Below are 17655 nucleotides of genomic sequence, written 5' to 3'. Positions count from 1 at the left end.
TAAGGCCTGCCAGACCCAGGGACACACAAGACAGTACAGGTGATAACCCCAACAAACCACATGACAGTAAATTATCAACAAACAGTCTTTTCTGGTACATTGAGTCCATTAACATTTCTCTTCAAAATGTAGAGTTCATTCCCAGGAACACAGAGTCCACTCCAGTATACAAAGTGCACTGTCAGAAATGGAGTCCACTCCAAACTGCAGAGTCCGTTGCTAAAAACAGAGTCCACAACTGAGGGCAGAGTCCACTCCCGAAGACAGCAAATGCACACCCCACAGCACACCAGTGTTCAATCTTCATGGAGTCCTGGCCCATCCTTGGAGAACCAGTCCCACCTCATAGGAAAACAGTATATTGTAAAGGTGCAGTTAACTCACGGGTTTGGTCCATTCCAGAAGGCAAGGTCTTCTCCCAAACTCCTGGATACAGCAAGTGCTCACCTCCCAGCACACACAGGTGTTTAGTCTTTGCAGAGGCCTAGTCCAAAGGTCAGGCCTACCAACAGGAACAGCTCATCTGGTTAGATGTATTTTCTCACAAGGGCTCAGTCCAAACACCAAAAAAAAGTGAAAACGAGATTCTAAAGGCTAAGCCCTGCCACAAATTCAATATTGTTCTTTTCTCAATAAGAGTAACACAGGTTGTAACCATCCAGTGAAACAACAATCCTCTAATGAGAACTGAGTCACACCTGAAACACATTGTGTGCATCAGGCAGTTTAGAAATCAGTCCTCACTAAAGGAATGCCAGTTAATAAACTGGCTAAATAATTCAGCCAGTTTAAGAATCAGGTTTTCCCCCCCCCCCAAAAAAGCAAGAAACCAATAGTAACACACTGACTGTGGCCCAGCCAGCATAGAATCAGTCTCCTAAATTGAGACAACTCAATCTCCTGTTTATTTTTTTCTTATTTTATTGAAACAATTACAAAAGTTTTCAAAAAAAAGTTAACATTTACAGCTGTATACAAGAGACAGCAATTTTAAATGGGAGAGGAGAAGCAAAGCTAGGCCCCAAACCTTACTGTTCAACCAGTTTACATGGAAATGAGGACAGACCCCAAATCCCAGTTTCAAGCATGACAAGACAGCAACAATGACATTTGTACAGAAAAAGACAATCCAGTTACATAAAAAAAGCAGTGCATACAATACGGACTCAGCAAGACCCGTCCCTCCAACCTTCCGACCACTCTAAGGCAGCCCGCCCCTACCCACCTTCCGGCTCTCGGTCCACCCCATGTCCCTTCCAGTTCTCGGTCCGTCCTGACACACCTTTCGACCACCTCAAGGACAGCCTGCCCCGGGACCCGCCCGGGGTGACAGTGGTCAGGACGGCCTACCCACCTTCTGGCTTCACTAACCACCCTCAGCACCTTTCAACCACCTCTGAACGGCCTACCCACCAACTGGCTCTAGGGGCATCAGGGTGGCCTACCCATCCTCCAGCTTTCAGGACAGCCTACTAACCTTCAGGTTCACAGGATGGCCTACCCACCCTCCGGCTCTTGGGGTGACAGCTTTCAGGATGACCCATGAGCCTCCCAGCTCACCGTAAGGCCTGCCAGACCCAGGGACACGCAAGACAGTGCAGGTGATAGACCCAGAAAACACCACAATACAGTTAATTACCAAAAAAAAAGTCCTTTCTGGTACACAGTCCGAATCTATACAGTCTTCAAAATACAGAATCCATTTCCAGGAAGAGTCCACTCCAGTATACAATGTGCATTGTCAGAAATAGTCCACTCCAAACTGCAGAGTCTATTGCTAAAGGCAGAGTCCACTCCTGAACGCAGCAAATGCACACCCCATAGGTGTTCAGTCTCCATGGAGTCCTGGTCCAGCCTTGGAAAACCAGGACCACTCACAGGAGTTTGGTACACTCCCAAAGGAAAGGTCTTCTCCCAAACTCCAGGATACAGCAAGTGCTCACCTCCCAACACACACACAGGTATTCAATCTTCAGAGGCCCAGTCCCATGACTAGGCCTCCCCACAGGAACAGCTCCTCTGGTAAAATGTATGTCTTCCACAAAGGCTCAGTCCAAACACCAATAAAAAGTGAAGATACATACAAAAAAACAAAGAAAACTAGAATCCAAGGGCTAAGCCCTACCACAAAATTAACATTGTCCTTTTCTTGAAAAGAGTAACACGCAGGCTGTAACCAGCCAGTGAAACAATAATCCCCCTAATGAGAACTGAGTCACACCTGAAACACATTATGTGCACTAGGAGTTTAACAATCAGTCCTCACTAAAAGGAATGACCGTTAACAAACTGGCTAAATAATTCAGCCAGTTCAGGAATCAGGTTTTCCCCCTCCCCAAAAAAAGGAAGCAGAAACCATCAGTAACATACTGACTATAACACCAGCCAGCACAGAGTCAGTCCCCTAAATTGAGAAGACTCTGAATCTCCTGTTTATTTTTTTAAACCCCCAGTGCTTATTTTTTCCCCAGCACCCATGGTGTGTGTGTGCAGGTGTGAGACACAGTGAAAGACACAAGGTGCACAAATCTTTATTCAGTTTCCACCACCAGGAAGAAAGGAAAACACCCGAGTGGCCAGTGACAAGCAGTGCCCTTCACATCAAAGGGCAATGCTGTGTGATCAAACAGTCAAGGGGAGGGCAGGAATTAAATCAAAATAGAGTTGGAGGGGGAAATAATGCACTCCACTCCCTGCGGCACCCACCTCTCCCTGAACAACTCCAGGGTGTCGGTGGACACCGCGTGCTCCTTTTCCAGAGACACCCAGGCTCTAACGTAACCACAGAAGAGGGGCAGGCAGTCGGCCTTAACGACCCCCTCCACGGCCCGCTGCCTGGACCTGTTTATGGCCAGTTTGGCCAGGCCCAGGAGCAGACCCACGAGGAGGTCTTCGGACCTGCCCTCCCTCCTCCGTACCGGGTGCCCGAAGATCAGGAGCATGGGACTGAAGTGCAACCAAAAGCAAACCCTCCTGTTGATATCTGTCAGCCTGGGCTCCCTGATTGGGGTTGTTAACCTGGGACAATCAAGGATCTCATCATCAATGAGATCCATCTAGCCCCCATTTCAATCAAATCCGGTAATGAATCTGTGAAATTGTTCTGACACAGAGGGTTATCAAGGCTAGCTTGTTAAGAATATTAAAAGCGGAGATAGATTTTTAATCAGTAAGTCAATCAAGGGTTCTGGGGGAAAGGCAGGAAAGTGGTGCTGATGATTATCAGATCAGCCATGATCTCATTGAAAGACAGACCAGACTTGATGGGCTGAATGGTCAACTTCTCATGTCTTATCATTATGCGCTTAAATCTTTGATGTGGCATTTGAACTCGTGAGTTTCTGACTTCAAGTCAAGAATGCTGTTCACTTGGTATCATTGATTATTATCCACCCACACATTGCGAGGGGAAACAGCAGCAGCTTATTTACCTGTTATCTTTGTGCATTTCAGGAGGTGCCTCTGCGGAACAGTTCCAGCCCTCCCAACAGCACAGGCAGTACCGTGGAGAGTGAACCTTGGGACATCCCATTGTCTGTCCCCAGCACCAATAAAGGCAGAAAGACTTTCAGCGGTTTCAAAAAGGCCAAGCCATACTCATTTCTGAAACACCATAAATCAGGCAGCTTCATGCTGCCCCCGTTCAACCGCAGGAAGCCCGACAAGGTGAAAAGGAGGCGTGAGATGAGGGCAAAGGATGACCACCTAAAGCTAGAAGAACCACAGATTGAAGAGATCAGCAAGCAGGAGTCACCTGACCCCATCGCAGAAACCAGTGTATTGTCTCCTGTCCATGGAGCAGAGGATGCGACAACAGCTTCTATTTTCCTGAAGCATCACTCCCAGGAACCCCTTGCCCAGCAGTCCCTCATTCAGCAGCCCCTCACTCCAGAGCCCCTCACTGTGGAGCCCCGCGTTCAGCAGCCCCTCACTGTGGAGGCCCGCGTTCAGCAGTCCCTCACTGTGGAGGCCCGCGTTCAGCAGTCCCTCACTGTGGAGGCCCGCGTTCAGCAGTCCCTCACTGTGGAGGCCCGCGTTCAGCAGCCCCTCACTGTGGAGGCATGCGTTCAGCAGCCCCTCACTGTGGAGGCCCGCGTTCAGCAGCCCCTCACTGTGGAGGCCCGCGTTCAGCAGCCCCTCACTGTGGAGCCCCGCGTTCAGCAGTCCCTCACTCGGGAGCCCCGCGTTCAGCAGCCCCTCACTGTGGAGCCCCGCGTTCAGCAGCCCCTCACTGTGGAGCCCCGCGTTCAGCAGCCCCTCACTGTGGAGGCCCGCGTTCAGCAGTCCCTCACTGTGGAGGCCCGCGTTCAGCAGTCCCTCACTCGGGAGCCCCGCGTTCAGCAGTCCCTAACTCGGGAGCCCTGCGTTCAGCAGTCCCTAACTCAGGAGCCCCGCGTTCAGCAGTCCCTAACTCGGGAGCCCCGCGTTCAGCAGTCCTTAACTCGGGAGCCCCGCGTTCAGCAGCCCCTCACCCGGGAGCCCCGCGTTCAACAGCCCCTCACCCGGGAGCCCCGCGTTCAGCAGCCCCTCACCCGGGAGCCCCGCGTTCAGCAGCCCCTCACCCGGGAGCCCCGCGTTCAGCAGCCCCTCACCCGGGAGCCCCGCGTTCAGCAGCCCCTCACTCGGGAGCCCCGCGTTCAGCAGCCCCTCACTCGGGAGCCCCGCGTTCAGCAGCCCCTCACTCGGGAGCCCCGCGTTCAGCAGCCCCTCACTCCGGAGCCCCTCACTGTGGAGGCCCGCGTTCAGCAGCCCCTCACTCCGGAGACCTGCGTTCAGCAGCCCCTCACTCCGGAGACCCGCGTTCAGCAGCCCCTCACTCCGGAGACCCGCGTTCAGCAGCCCCTCACTCCGGAGACCCGCGTTCAGCAGCCCCTCACTCCGGAGACCCTCACTGTGGAGACCCGTGTTCAGCAGCACCTCACTGTGGAGGCCCGCGTTCAGCAGCCCCTCACTCCGGAGACCCGCGTTCAGCAGCCCCTCACTCCAGAGACCCGCGTTCAGCAGCCCCTCACTCCGGAGACCCGCGTTCAGCAGCCCCTCACTCCGGAGACCCTCACTGTGGAGGCCCGCGTTCAGCAGCCCCTCACTCCGGAGACCCGCGTTCAGCAGCCCCTCACTCCGGAGACCCTCACTGTGGAGGCCCGCGTTCAGCAGCCCCTCACTCCGGAGACCCGCGTTCAGCAGCCCCTCACTGTGGAGGCCCGCGTTCAGCAGCCCCTCACTCCGGAGACCCGCGTTCAGCAGCCCCTCACTCCGGAGACCCTCACAGAATCTCCATGCACAGGCCAGGACAGTTCTTCAATGCCAGCTACTGCAGCAAATGTGATGAATGAGACGATAAAATGTGAGAAAGTAGAACGACAGAGGACTGTATTCCGTCAAGGAAAGCAGGTTGTGTTCAGAGACGTGGACACAACTGGGAATGATGAAGATATCATGGTGGATTCTGGTAAGTGAGTTTTTGGAATGTTAAGTAATCAACTCTCACCAGCTCCCCAATTTTCGTTCACCATTTTCCAGGCACAAGTCCTGAGTGTGATGGAATATACTGCACTTGTCTGGAGGTGTGCAGTTCCATAAGCACTCAAGGAAACTCCATACTATCCAGGACAAAGCAACCATTTGATTGGAACCCTATCCACCACTTTCTCCATTCACCTTTTCCATCACCAATGCACAGAGGTAACAGTGTGTTATCCTAAACCCAACCCCATGTGACAGACTCATTGCAACAACTCAGCAAGGCTACTTCAACAGCACCTTCCAAATGCGTGACCTCTACCACTTAGGATTAGGGTAGCAGATGTATGGGAATACTTACCAGCAAGAGGTTCTCTCCCAACCCCACAACATCAGAAACTATTAGTTGCTGGGTCAATGGGTTCCTACCTCTCACGGACTGCAGCAGTTTGATAGGTGTCTCAAGAGAAACTGACATGGTGCAATTCATAGACTCTGTGTGCTCCCTTATGTCTCGGTTGCTAAGATACCTTTTTCCTGTGTGGGCCTAAATCCTGTGGATTACAACTCTCCCAGGTTTGACTGGTTTGATGCCCAGAGCCACCTGTTCAGCTAAGCCATTAAAAGGACGGTCACCAATGATATAGCTTTGATCATTCATACAGATTGTAATTTGCATGGTAAATGAGGATTATAATGAATAGGATTAGAGACTGGTCTCTTTAGAATATATTATTGATTGACCTATGATGACCAAAGCTAGCCCTGGTAATACTAGTGTCAGATTATAACTGTTTCTAACTGTCAGAACTAGCAATAAATGATAACTAACAGCATTGGTGATATACATGTGACAACCAGGACTATAGGCAAAAGACCATCTCCAGGACTGTCCAAAGAGCCAGTGATCTTCACAATCTGGCCATAATGTCTTGAATCTATGATTCTGTTTCTCATAGTGCACCAACAATTAATTGAAATTCCTGCAACAATACTCAAAACCTTGCATATGTACCTAATCACCATGGTAATGGGCCAATCTCCCTGTATCAAATGCTGTCTAATCCCAAGCTTGAGAAAAGCTGCTGTCTACAGCACTTACCTCATACTAGCCCCATTGCTTGGTGTACACCTCAGTGAATTAAAGAATTACTCTTGAAATAATTGAGGATTAAATATACATTGTATTTTCTCATGAGCTGACATTTTAAAGAGTATTTCCACATCTCTACTCTTGAGGTGCTGACTGTGTTTAGGGTTTGAGTCTGTTGCTATCAGGTAGTGTTACCAAATGTGGGGAATCACATCCGAGATTGTTTTATCCAGCTACTATTTTTACACTTGCTTTCCAACTAGAGTTGCCTCTCTCTCATCCAAGAGGTTCTGAAGTTAATTGTACTTTCTCCCAAAGCCATTCTTGCTGAGATCAGCAAATACAGCAGCAGTGAGGTTACCTAGGACCTCCATGATTTGTATGACTGAATACCTGCAGTTACAGGTAAAATTAATTCTTCATTGACTGCAGATTATTAGGCAGCTAAGCAGAGATCATTTTCACATCACAAACATTGCAGGAATTGTATTATAGCTTGAGAAATCCAAGACATTTATGAACTGAACTGTACTCCCTTGAGTTTCAAAAAGATTGGGTGAATTATTGAGGTGTTTAAGATAATTAATACTTTGATAGTTTCTCACCATCATGTGGTGGGTAGTCCAGAGTAAGGAACATTTTTTTTAAGATGGGAAAAAGCTGTACAGCGTTGATATCAGGAAACACTATTTCACACAAAGGGCAGTAGAAATGTAGAACTCTTTTCCCTGAAAAGCTTGTGAAATTGGGGTCAGTGGAAAATTTCAAACATGAGTCAATAGATTCAGAAATAAAACAAAGAACTGTGGATGCTAAAGATCTGAAACAAAGTCAGCAGGTCTGGCACTATCTTTAGAGAGAAAACAGAGTTAACGTTTCGAGTCCAATGACCCTTCCTCACAATTTCTGATTTTGTTTGTGTCAAAGGATTCTGGTTGTGCAAGTCTATTCAGGGTAATGGAGTAAAGAGTAAATTAACTGAGATATTTGAGTAGTGGAACATGTTTTGAGGGACTGAATGTTCTCCACCCACTCCTGTGTGTTCTCATTTTCCTCTGTGAAATTATTTTGGATAGTCTCAATCTCGTTCCAAATAAGCAAAATTCCACACCAGAGAAGTGCTAGGAAAATATCAGATTGGCCAAATGGTCAAACAAGGGAGTGAAAATGGACTGAGATATATTTGATGGCCTTGGACATGAGTGAATACACAACTTGAAAGTGAAGTGTTTAGATCTACGTTAACTCGAGAGAGAAGCACCAAGCTTCACCTTGTCCACATGTTCTTATCTGTCTGTTACTTCATCATCAAAAATTCTTACACTCCTCTCAACTTATTTATGAAATTTGGCCTGACCTATCCTTAATACAACTTCAGGTAATCCTCCAGTCCTTCTTGCAAATAGTTATTCATCACATATGAACCCACAGACTGTGGCACGACTCCATCCAGGACAAAGTGATCCATTTCATTGGCACCCCAAACACCACCTTCCACATTCAATCCCTCCATCACTGATTCATGGTGGCAACAGTCTGTACCATCTACAAGATGCACTGCAGTAACTCACCCAGGCTGCTTTGACAGCACCTTCCAAATCTATAACTTTTATCATCTATATGGTAAAAACCAGCAGATGCATGGGAACAATGTCATCTGTGCAAGTTCCTGTCCACTGTGTACATCTTCCTGATTGAAAACTCTTATCTCAGTCATTCACTGTCACATGGTCAAAATCCTGGAACTTCTTGATGGCACTATGCATGTGCATAGGCTTTAGCAGTTCACCAACAACTTCTCAAGGGTAAGTAGAGAAGGGGAATGAATGGTGATCCAGCCAGTCGTGCTAACATCCCATAAATAAGTATTTTTTAAAAAAAGTTTCAAGTCCCTCTCCAGAAACCTGAGCCACAAGATCCAGGCTAACACCTGCATTTTAGTACTGAGGGAGCGCTGCACAATTAGAGGTGCCCTCATTCAAATGAGACATTAAACCAGAGTTTACCTCTCATTTTTCTTTTTACTCATTCATGAGATGTGGGTGTCGCAGGCTGGGTGAGCATTTGTTGCATATCCCTAATTGCATTTTTTCAGGTGGACATAAATGTTTCTAAGGCCTGTATTTTGAAGCAGATCAGGAGAGTTCTTTCTACTGTTCTGATGAATATTCACCCACCAACATCACTAAAACAGATTATTCGGTCATCATCCATTCGTGAGGTGTCACTGTGCACAAATTAGCTGCTTTCCACTTGTCAGTGAAATTATCTGAAAGCACTTCACTGGATTTAAAGCACTTTGGGATATCCAGGGCTTGTGAACGTTGCTATGTAAATGCAAGTTATTGTTGATCTGGTTTGTGATTAATCTTTGGACCTTTCTCTTGAAACAACAGATGATGATTCCTGGGACTTGGTGACATGTTACTGCATGAAGCCTTTTGCTGGTAGGCCAATGATTGAATGCAATGAGTGTGGCACCTGGATCCACCTGTCCTGTGCCAAAATCCGCAAGTCCAATGTCCCAGAAGTGTACGTCTGCCAAAGGTGTCGAGATTCCAAATACGATATTCGCCGATCAAACCGATCTCGAATCAGCTGCAGGAAGCACTTCCTCGACTGAGGTGTCCGAGTCTTTCTATTTTTATTGGTTTTGTTTTGTTTCAGGGAGAGAGAGAGAGAGAGAGAGGAGAATATTGAATTGGCATTAAGGGAAGGTGGAAATATTTAAAAAATGCATTTTAAAACAAAATAATTTGATGCACTTATTTGGAGAGTTGCATCTGTTTCCACAGGAATTGCCTGCTTTTTGACTCTGTCTCTCCCTTCATCCTTACTGCTTCCAGGAATAACCCAAGAAATGAATACAAATTAAGCCAATCTTTCTGACATCACACCCTGAATAAATAAGTGCAAGGGAGACTGGAGGCATGGGGTTGATTTGCACGAGGAGGGGAATGAACTTGCTGACTGCTATAAACTATATTTTCCTTCCCCTTTCTCCATTCCCTTCACTCTTACCTCTCACCCCTTGCATTTAAAAAGCCTTAATCCACCAAGGTCTCCATGATGAAAGTGATAGCCATCGCCCCCATTTTTGGTGCAATCCCTAAAATGTTTGCTGCTAAAGTAGCTGCAACAGATAAACAGGGCCTGTGCAATAGTTAAAGGCTTCAAGCATTAATGTTTTCAAAAGAAATGGGAAGGGAATAATAGATAATCAATACCTAATGGCCTGCCATTTATTAAAGTGTAATAAAATCAGATAGTGTTGGAAATACACAATGATTCTGTCAATTTGAGAGTTGATTAAAGTAGGTTCTGACCAAGGGGATGCACCTTAAATCTGTCTTCTCTCTTTACAGGTTACAACTGACTTGCTGTTCTGTATCTAATATTTTCTGATGTTGTTTTCACTTTCTGGCACTTTCACTTTTAACATAACAATACTTACTTTGGTTGAAATGCCTTTTTGCTCCCTCCACACTTTCTTTAAACAGCAGTCGAAACCCAAACAAGTCTAGCTGTTCTGACAGCATGCTGGTTGACAAAGAGTTAAAATCCACCAGGAGGTGTATGATAATAATCTGGGTTAATCCATCAGGTTTGACTGGTGCTGTTAAAAGGTTTAGAGTAGACAACCAATTTTGGATTATTTTTGGAGAATATTTGTCTTAAGGAGGCCTTTACAATTTTTATGCCTGCAATTCAGTATTTAGAACAAAACTTGGTCCTTCCATGAGGAGGGAAGGTATCCTTAAGTGTCAGGAATGTGGCTTTTAAATGAACAGTTGATTAACTCTCATCCTCTTCTATATATTGAAAGAATTGTTTTATGGGTTGCAAGGAGAAGAGATGACAAAGTCAACATTTTGTCAACTCTTAAAAGCTCTGGATAGAAATGTCTGTTAAAAAGACAGCAACATAGCCTCTCTCTTGTTGGGGGGAGGACGGCAAGAATGTCCTATCAGTAACTTTTAAGTCTTTTTGGTCCCTGCTTGGCATCATATGCAGTAAGTTCATTACAGTCATCGGTGAACCTGAATTGAAGAGTTGGGTGAAAAGGGCGAGAGAGAGAGATCACATTGTCCTCTCTTGTCCATCTCTGTACCTCACAATACATGAAGACACTGTAGAACATGACCATGGTTCCCAAGATGTTGCCTCAGTCATTCAACAGGCACTCGTGTGGTGTTTAAATGTTCAGCGGTGATGCGGCTTCATTTGGAAAAGCTATGTGGGTCATCGGAATGACTGACTCGATTGGTAATTTGGCATTTAAATGAATGCAGACACTACTGTTTTGAGCATTGTAAATCTAGAGTCTTCATCATTTGACCCTTTCCATTAAAGGAAGGGGTAGGGGCGATGAGGAGGTTTCCATCTGGTTCAACCTTCCATCGTTGTATACTGTAAAATATTGTTCGTGTATTTTTACTCCCAAATGTCTTATCCTACAAAAAACCGCCAAGTTGTGTCTCCTCGACTTGCTATTTCCAGTGAGGGGAAAGAACACAGAATTGACTTCATTGATATTATTACAGCCAATCAAAGTGCACAAGTGTTTCTGCCTCTCATTGTAGGTTGGGGAGGGGAGGTGATTGTACACAATCAGCAACTTTCCATTCCTGTCCTTTAACTCTATCCCAATGGTCAAGTTACCTCAAACCAAACATATATTATCTTTCTCCCCTTTCCTGTAATAATCGGCTGTAGGAGGGTGTAGGCCATAGACATAGTGAGCACTTAGATGCCTGACAATCAACCAGCATCCCTATCACCACCATTGTACATGAGGAGTTAATTCACATCCTCAATCACCCAGACTCCAATATTAGAAATGTCACCTTGCTATTGAGGAATAATGTTTCCTAACTATTTCCCTTCTACCAAAGGTGGTCTCCCTTTTGCTGTTAGAGATAATGCTTTAAATTTTCCTCTCTTTATATAGAGGGAGGGGTCAAGAGAGAAAGACAGAGATGGTGGTTTGAGAAGGTAGTTCTTGTAGAGCAGCCACTCCTTCAGATTTGGTAGTAGGGTTCTGATCAGAATGCAGCCAGGATTCTCACTCGTGATTGCTATCCTGTGTTCCCGCTGGGAATATGTGAACATGAGCAAGGGCAGAATCTAGCTCAGTTTGCTAATCACCGTGAATTAGCTGGATAACACATACTTTTCACACATATACACACATGCGTGAAAAACAGCTGTACAGCCAGCAAGTGGAGAGTCTGGATCTTTACAATCCTCCAATTAGAGGAGGGGAAAATCCTGAGCCATCATCAGTAAGTGTAAACCCCACAAAGGCCCTAGATATCTACATATTAAAAATAATTAATTCATGCTCAACACTCTCCCTTCCATTTTCTTTTGAGGAATATCTGTCTCCTTTACACCCGTAAGAGGGAACAACCTCTCTACATTTACCTGTCAAGCCCCCGAAGAATCTTGTATGTTTCAATAAGGTCTTCTCTCATTCTTCTAAACTCCATTGAGTAAAGGCCCAACTGACTCAACCTTTCTGCATAAGAAAATCCCTCCATACCCAGGATAAACCTAGTGAACCCTCTATGGACTGCCTCCAATGCAATATATCTTTTCTTAGATAAGGGGAAATTGATGAAAATTAGGGTATTTTTTTTTTAACAGAGCAGCGTTGTTATTATTTCAAACAGCAATGTTGCTCTTGCTCCCGATGAGAATGCCGACATGAGATTTTCATGGATATGTAACAAGTCTCTGACTTTGAAAGTGTGTGCCAGGAGTATTGGACTGTCTCCTTGGAAGAATTGTTAAAGTGGAACAAAGAAAACCTTGTTTCTGTGAAACTTTGTACGTGTATATCGGAAGTTATTTTGTAAATAAAAATTTAACTATTGGTATTTTAAATAATAAATCTGTTGTAACTTATTTCTCCTTTATTTTCTGTATCACATGAAGGACATTTGAGGCACAGAAAAATGCAGTGGAGGTTGGATATAGAGGCAAGTCCACGTTATATTTTGCAACAAGATTATATGCCTGGATGCAGAATAAAGATACACTTAGTCAGTTCTAAATCTCAGAAGAGTCACCTCTACTGTTAATGATTGAATAATTTGAATAGTTTTTATTCAGATGAATGCTTGGATGTTGTTGGGACAACATTCAGACAGAATCTTTGTTCTTTTTACTACACAGTAAGCTATGTTGTTGGCCCCAGTGTTGAAATAATTCACATCCTTAAGCTGGTTCACAGAATGCTGCACACATTAGAGCTTTTAAAAAAAAACATGCATCAGAAAGGAAAAGGCCCAGAGCAAATGCAAGGGAGATTCACCATGTTAATGTCTGGGCTTGTGGGATTGTTTTATGAGGAGAGAATAAGGAAACTGGGTCTCCATATACTCTAGAGTGTTGAAGAATGAGAAGCAATCTCATTGACACTTAAAGGACTGACAGATGGATATGAATGGGATTTTTCCCCTTGCTGGCGAGGTCATTTAAGACTGAGATGAAGAGGAAATCTTTTCACTCAGAGGGTGGTGAACCTTAGGAATTCTCTAGAGGGCTGTTTAGATTCAATCATTGAGCAGGATCAAGATTGTAGGTTTCTGAAACCTAATCACATTAAAGGTTTTAGAGAGAGTGCGGGCAATGGCATCAACAAGATGATCGAGAATGGCAGGGCAGGCTCAATAGGCTGCATGGCCTACATCTGTTCCTAACATCATGAAGTTAGTGGTAGGACTGATAAAGAGATTGAAAGAAAAAAATGGTTTGCTTGTTTGTTGGCTCAGTTGATAGAACTCTTACCTGAGGAAGAAGGTTGTGGATTCAAGGGCCTTTCCAGCAGATAATTGGAGTTGATGCTGCAATGCAGGTGACAAGTTCCATTGTCAGAGATGCTGTCTTTTAGATGAATATTTAAATGAGGTACAATCTGTTCATTCAACACTAATATTGAAGAACAAGGGTGTTCTTCCTGATATCATAACTACTATCCATTCCCTAATAGACAATATCAAATGATTAATTTATCTTGTTACAGTATGTGAAGCATGGTTGTACAGTGGTTCGTCACAAATGCAATACCTGCTCCGGAACTTGGAAAAAGTAACTTATTGGCATTTTGCAATGTCTTGAAGGGATAAAAGGTGTTACTTAAGTATAAATATTTTCAGACATAGAAAAGGATAACTGCTCCAGAGGGTGAGGCCTGGTATCTGAATAGCTGGATAAACCAATCTTGGATGTGATTCTCCACATTTGGTAACACTACCTGATAGCAACAGACTCAAACCCCAAACACTGTCAGCACGTCAAGAGTAGAGATGTGGAGCCACTCTTTAAAATGTCAGCTCATGAGAAAAGACCTAGGAAACATGCAGAACTGGTTCTGTGATGGTGTCAAGTAAGGATGTAATGTTGAAGGAGAAAGGAAGGATCATCAAATCCATGGAGATATTTAAATGTGAAGTTAAATATGTTAACGTAAGATGTTGTACGGGAAGCCAGTGATAACCTGGAGTAATGGAAGTCCTAGGGAACAGATGGGCAGTATCAATGAGTTGCATATAGTGTAAGGTAGAAGTGGAACTAAAGGGAGCAAAAGAGAATCCTAATAAAGTCAAAACTGGAAATATTTGGTAAGACAAACAGCACTGATGAAGAGAGTATGAAAAGCTGATGTTTCAGTTGGATGTTGAAAAATGTGGTGCTGGAAAAAAACACAGCAGGCCAGGCAGCATCCGAGGATCAGGAGAATCGACGTTTCGGGCATAAGCCCTTCTTCAGGAATGAATCGCCTATTGTCTGAACTGAACAAACATAGTAGCAGTTAAACTTTGAATTTATGGAATTCAATGTTAATTCCAAAAGTACACAATCAAAAGAGGTGTTGTTTCCTGAGCTTCTGTTGTGCTTCAATAGAGGAATGTAGGATGCTCAAACAGTTTTGAATGGAAGTAGGATAGAAAATTAAAATGGGAATCCTGATCACGCTGTGGGATGAATAAATTTAAGCATTCAATAAATTATAACCAGAGTTATGTTTGGTCTCATTATTGGAGTATTATGCACCACATGATGTGAAGAAAATAATGTCATTATCACCCATCCCTCTTTGAGGATGATATGAACTCAATACAACTGAATAGGACAAATCGCAATCCCCCCACCCCAGAATTTTGGGCATATTTGACAGGACTTCTCTTGTGGTAGTGGGATATAAACAGCAGGATTGCTGCTTGTCCTTCTTTGCCTCATTGTGACGCAATGCATAAAGCAGCTTTAATGGACAAGTTGTTGCCACTTTGAACAACTGGCAGTTTGCTCTTCCCAGTCACTAATCTCAATGTTACTGTGCTTCGGGGTGTCTTTGAAGTGTTTTCTTTGACCTCCTGGGATGTTGGTCATTTGATAATTGAAAAAAGACACCAGCGGGGGAAGACCAAATCGTCATAATCTGTCCAAGTTGATTTTGCAGTTTTGTGTTGATTTTGGCTTGTGAAGATTAGTTCAAGAACAGCTAACAGCAATAATGTACGCTCATTTTTGGGGGGGTACATAGCCCATGGAGGTGAGATGGAAAGTCATGAAGGAGTCATTGGACTTAAAATGTGCTCTTACTGCACAGATGCTGCAAGACCTGTTGAATCTCTCCAGCACTTTCTATTTTCATTTCAGCTTTACAGCATCCAGAGCATTTTATTTATATTTGAGGTAGTTGAAGTTGCAAAAACTTCCACTTGAGGGGGGAAATAAACTTCCCCAACAGCACTCAACTAGAGCCACACATGGCACTAGCTCCACTGTCAGTGACACCATCGCGCAGGCCAGAGGCCCCGCCCACTGTGCGCCCAGTGACGTCAGCGGACAGCTTCCTCCCCTCCCCCCCGGGAAAAAAAATCCCAGCAGCGATTGCGGCGAGAGGGCTCGCGCCTCCCGGAATTTTAAAAATCAAAATTTATTATTATAATTAAACCTTACCCCGTAAGTTAAGCGCGCGGGACTGGGAGGAGGATCCGTCCGGGAGCGGTTTAGGTTTTTGAATTCGCCGGCCTGAGATATAGTTTCGGCTGGATGGATGTGTTGGCTGTGCCGCCAAGCAACGGCGCCATTTTGTTGTGAGGGGTCGCAGCGCGTCGGCTGTTGCCGCTAGGCCGCCATTATTGTGGGGGGCAGAAGCTGGGACTGGGTCATGCCCAAGTCCTGTGCTGCCTATAACTGTACCAATAGGTACAGCAGCAAGAACAAGGAGCTCACATTCCACAGGTAAATCCGCTGGGCCTCCAGAACATCAGTTCATATTGGGAATGAATAATCATTGGATACGATGCATTTTGCTAGAAATAATCTAATTGTCTGCAGATAACTAATCAATCTCTGTGCGAATACTGTTATTAGCGACCAACAGCACATCAGGGACAAGTAACTCAATTGTCACTGTAAAAGAGTCGGGGATCCAAAACTTCAGTACGATCATCTATCAGTACTGAGTGGAGTCATATAAATATTTAAGCAATTTATAGGTATAGATACAGTTACAGGCATATGGAACAACAAACTCACCTGTCACAGGTAAATCAGACAGGCAGCCAAAATACTGTACAATTCATCTATGTATGTACTGATCATGCCTGCCAAATTTAGAGATAAGAAGCAGGAGAGATAAAGGGGAACCAGTAAATGTTCAGATATCCGAAAGGTGGCTTATAACACACCACACATAAGGCTATTTAATAAGATGAGCCCATCATGTTGAGAGTGGTACGTTAGTATACATAGAGGATTGGCGCACTGACAGCAAACAGAATGTTGGGTAATATGAGCATTTTTAGGATGGCAACTCGTAGAATCTCACAGGGATTAGTGCTGGGGCACAAGTTATTTACAATATGTAGTAATGACTTAGATTAGGAAAGTGAATTACTCGTGCCAGGTTTGTGGATGATTTAAAAATTGGTGGAAAGTCAAGTAGTAAGGATGACAGAGGCGGCCTTGGAGGGATATAGACCAGTGAAGTGAGTGGTGAAATCTTGTCAGTTGGAATGTAATGTGGGAAAATATAAGAAAGAAGAGCTGAATATTATTTAGTCATATTGTTTCATTATTTTGAAGAAGGTATTGCAGCTTTTTGTAGTCTGAGGGGTTTGGGGATCCTCGAGCATGAATCGCAAAACATTGGCATCCAGGTTGAGAGAGTCACAGGAAAGGAAAATGAAGAGGGGTGACCCCAGATGTTAATTCTGCTTTCTCTCCACAGATGCTGCCAGAACTGCCAGGGTTCTTCAGCAATTTCTGTTTTTGTTTCTGATTTCCAGCATCACAGTTCTTTGTTGTATGCTAAGGCAACTGAACTGTTAGCCTTTATACAAAAGAAATGAGGCATAAAAATAGTGAGGTCTTGCTAAAACTGTAAGATAGTAGTCAGATCATACCTGGAATACTTGATTTGTTCTGGTTCCCTTATCTAAGGAAAGATACACTGACACTAGAGGCAGTCTAGAGAACTTTCACAGGTACATTCCAGGTATGAAGAAGTAATAACTCTGGAAGCCCAACTGAAAATGGAACAGCATATATTGTTGAACACCAAAATAGAACCACTATTTGTGGCATACATAAACTAGTCCCAGCCAGGGACAGAGTTCAGCAAATCATTCCCTAGGTCTGTTTTTTCGTCCCTAGATCTGTTTTACATATTTGTTTTACATAACCTGTTCAATGATGTTATTGCATAATTTGGAGCAAGTGGGACTTGAACCCAGACTTCCTAGTTCAGAGGTAGGGATATTACCATTGCACAACAAGAACCCTCCTGGGCCTGTTTTTTTTCTCTGAATTATATGCGAACAGCTTTCCCACCATCAAATCACTGTCTTTCTTTGTTTTAACCATTAACTGTCACCAGTAAATCACCTATGTAGCCAATTAGAAATTTACCTGCAAAGCCCATAATGGGCAATATACTGGGTCTATTTTATATATTTTCTTAATCAACCTGCTCAGGGGTGCTATCACACAATTGTAGAGAAGGTAGGACTTGAACCCAGGCCTGCTGGTTCAGGGGTATGGACACTGATGTTAAACTTTTAGAGCTCCCTTGTGGGTGGTCTTTT

The 17655-nt window shown here is 44.4% G+C and overlaps 2 protein-coding genes and 1 long non-coding RNA gene across 6 annotated transcripts in view; 2 read left to right on the top strand and 1 right to left on the bottom strand.

The window, feature by feature from the left end:
• Positions 1–12463, top strand: part of LOC140486995 (uncharacterized) — a 24406-nt gene extending 11943 nt beyond the window's left edge. For all 3 annotated transcript variants that reach the window (XM_072586318.1, XM_072586317.1, XM_072586319.1), the window contains 2 exons: positions 3454–5449; positions 8950–12463. In XM_072586318.1, the coding sequence (XP_072442419.1) occupies positions 3454–5449; positions 8950–9176 (2223 nt within the window). In that variant the 3' untranslated portion in view covers positions 9177–12463. The remainder of the gene's footprint in view (positions 1–3453; positions 5450–8949) is intronic.
• LOC140486999 (uncharacterized) lies at positions 6625–15647 on the bottom strand. Its single transcript, XR_011962692.1, has 3 exons — positions 15524–15647; positions 13349–13404; positions 6625–9191 (listed from the first exon to the last, which is right to left on the bottom strand). It is a non-coding gene; the product is annotated as an uncharacterized lncRNA (long non-coding RNA).
• Positions 15442–17655, top strand: part of thap3 (THAP domain containing, apoptosis associated protein 3) — a 15613-nt gene continuing 13399 nt past the window's right edge. Inside the window, exon 1 of one of the 2 annotated variants that reach the window (XM_072586327.1) lies at positions 15442–15526. Coding sequence is in view for 1 of the 2 variants with exons in the window: in XM_072586326.1 (XP_072442427.1) it covers positions 15735–15808 (74 nt within the window). In the remaining variant the exon portion in view is untranslated. Of the gene's footprint in view, positions 15527–15670; positions 15809–17655 lie in introns of those variants that run through there. The other variant, XM_072586326.1, reaches the window with a different exon arrangement.

This window comes from Chiloscyllium punctatum, chromosome 16 (assembly GCF_047496795.1).
Source record: "Chiloscyllium punctatum isolate Juve2018m chromosome 16, sChiPun1.3, whole genome shotgun sequence".
In the NCBI taxonomy this organism is placed as follows: domain Eukaryota; kingdom Metazoa; phylum Chordata; class Chondrichthyes; order Orectolobiformes; family Hemiscylliidae; genus Chiloscyllium; species Chiloscyllium punctatum.
Note: the sequence above shows the minus strand (reverse complement) of the source record. Positions and strands in the feature narration are given on the sequence as shown.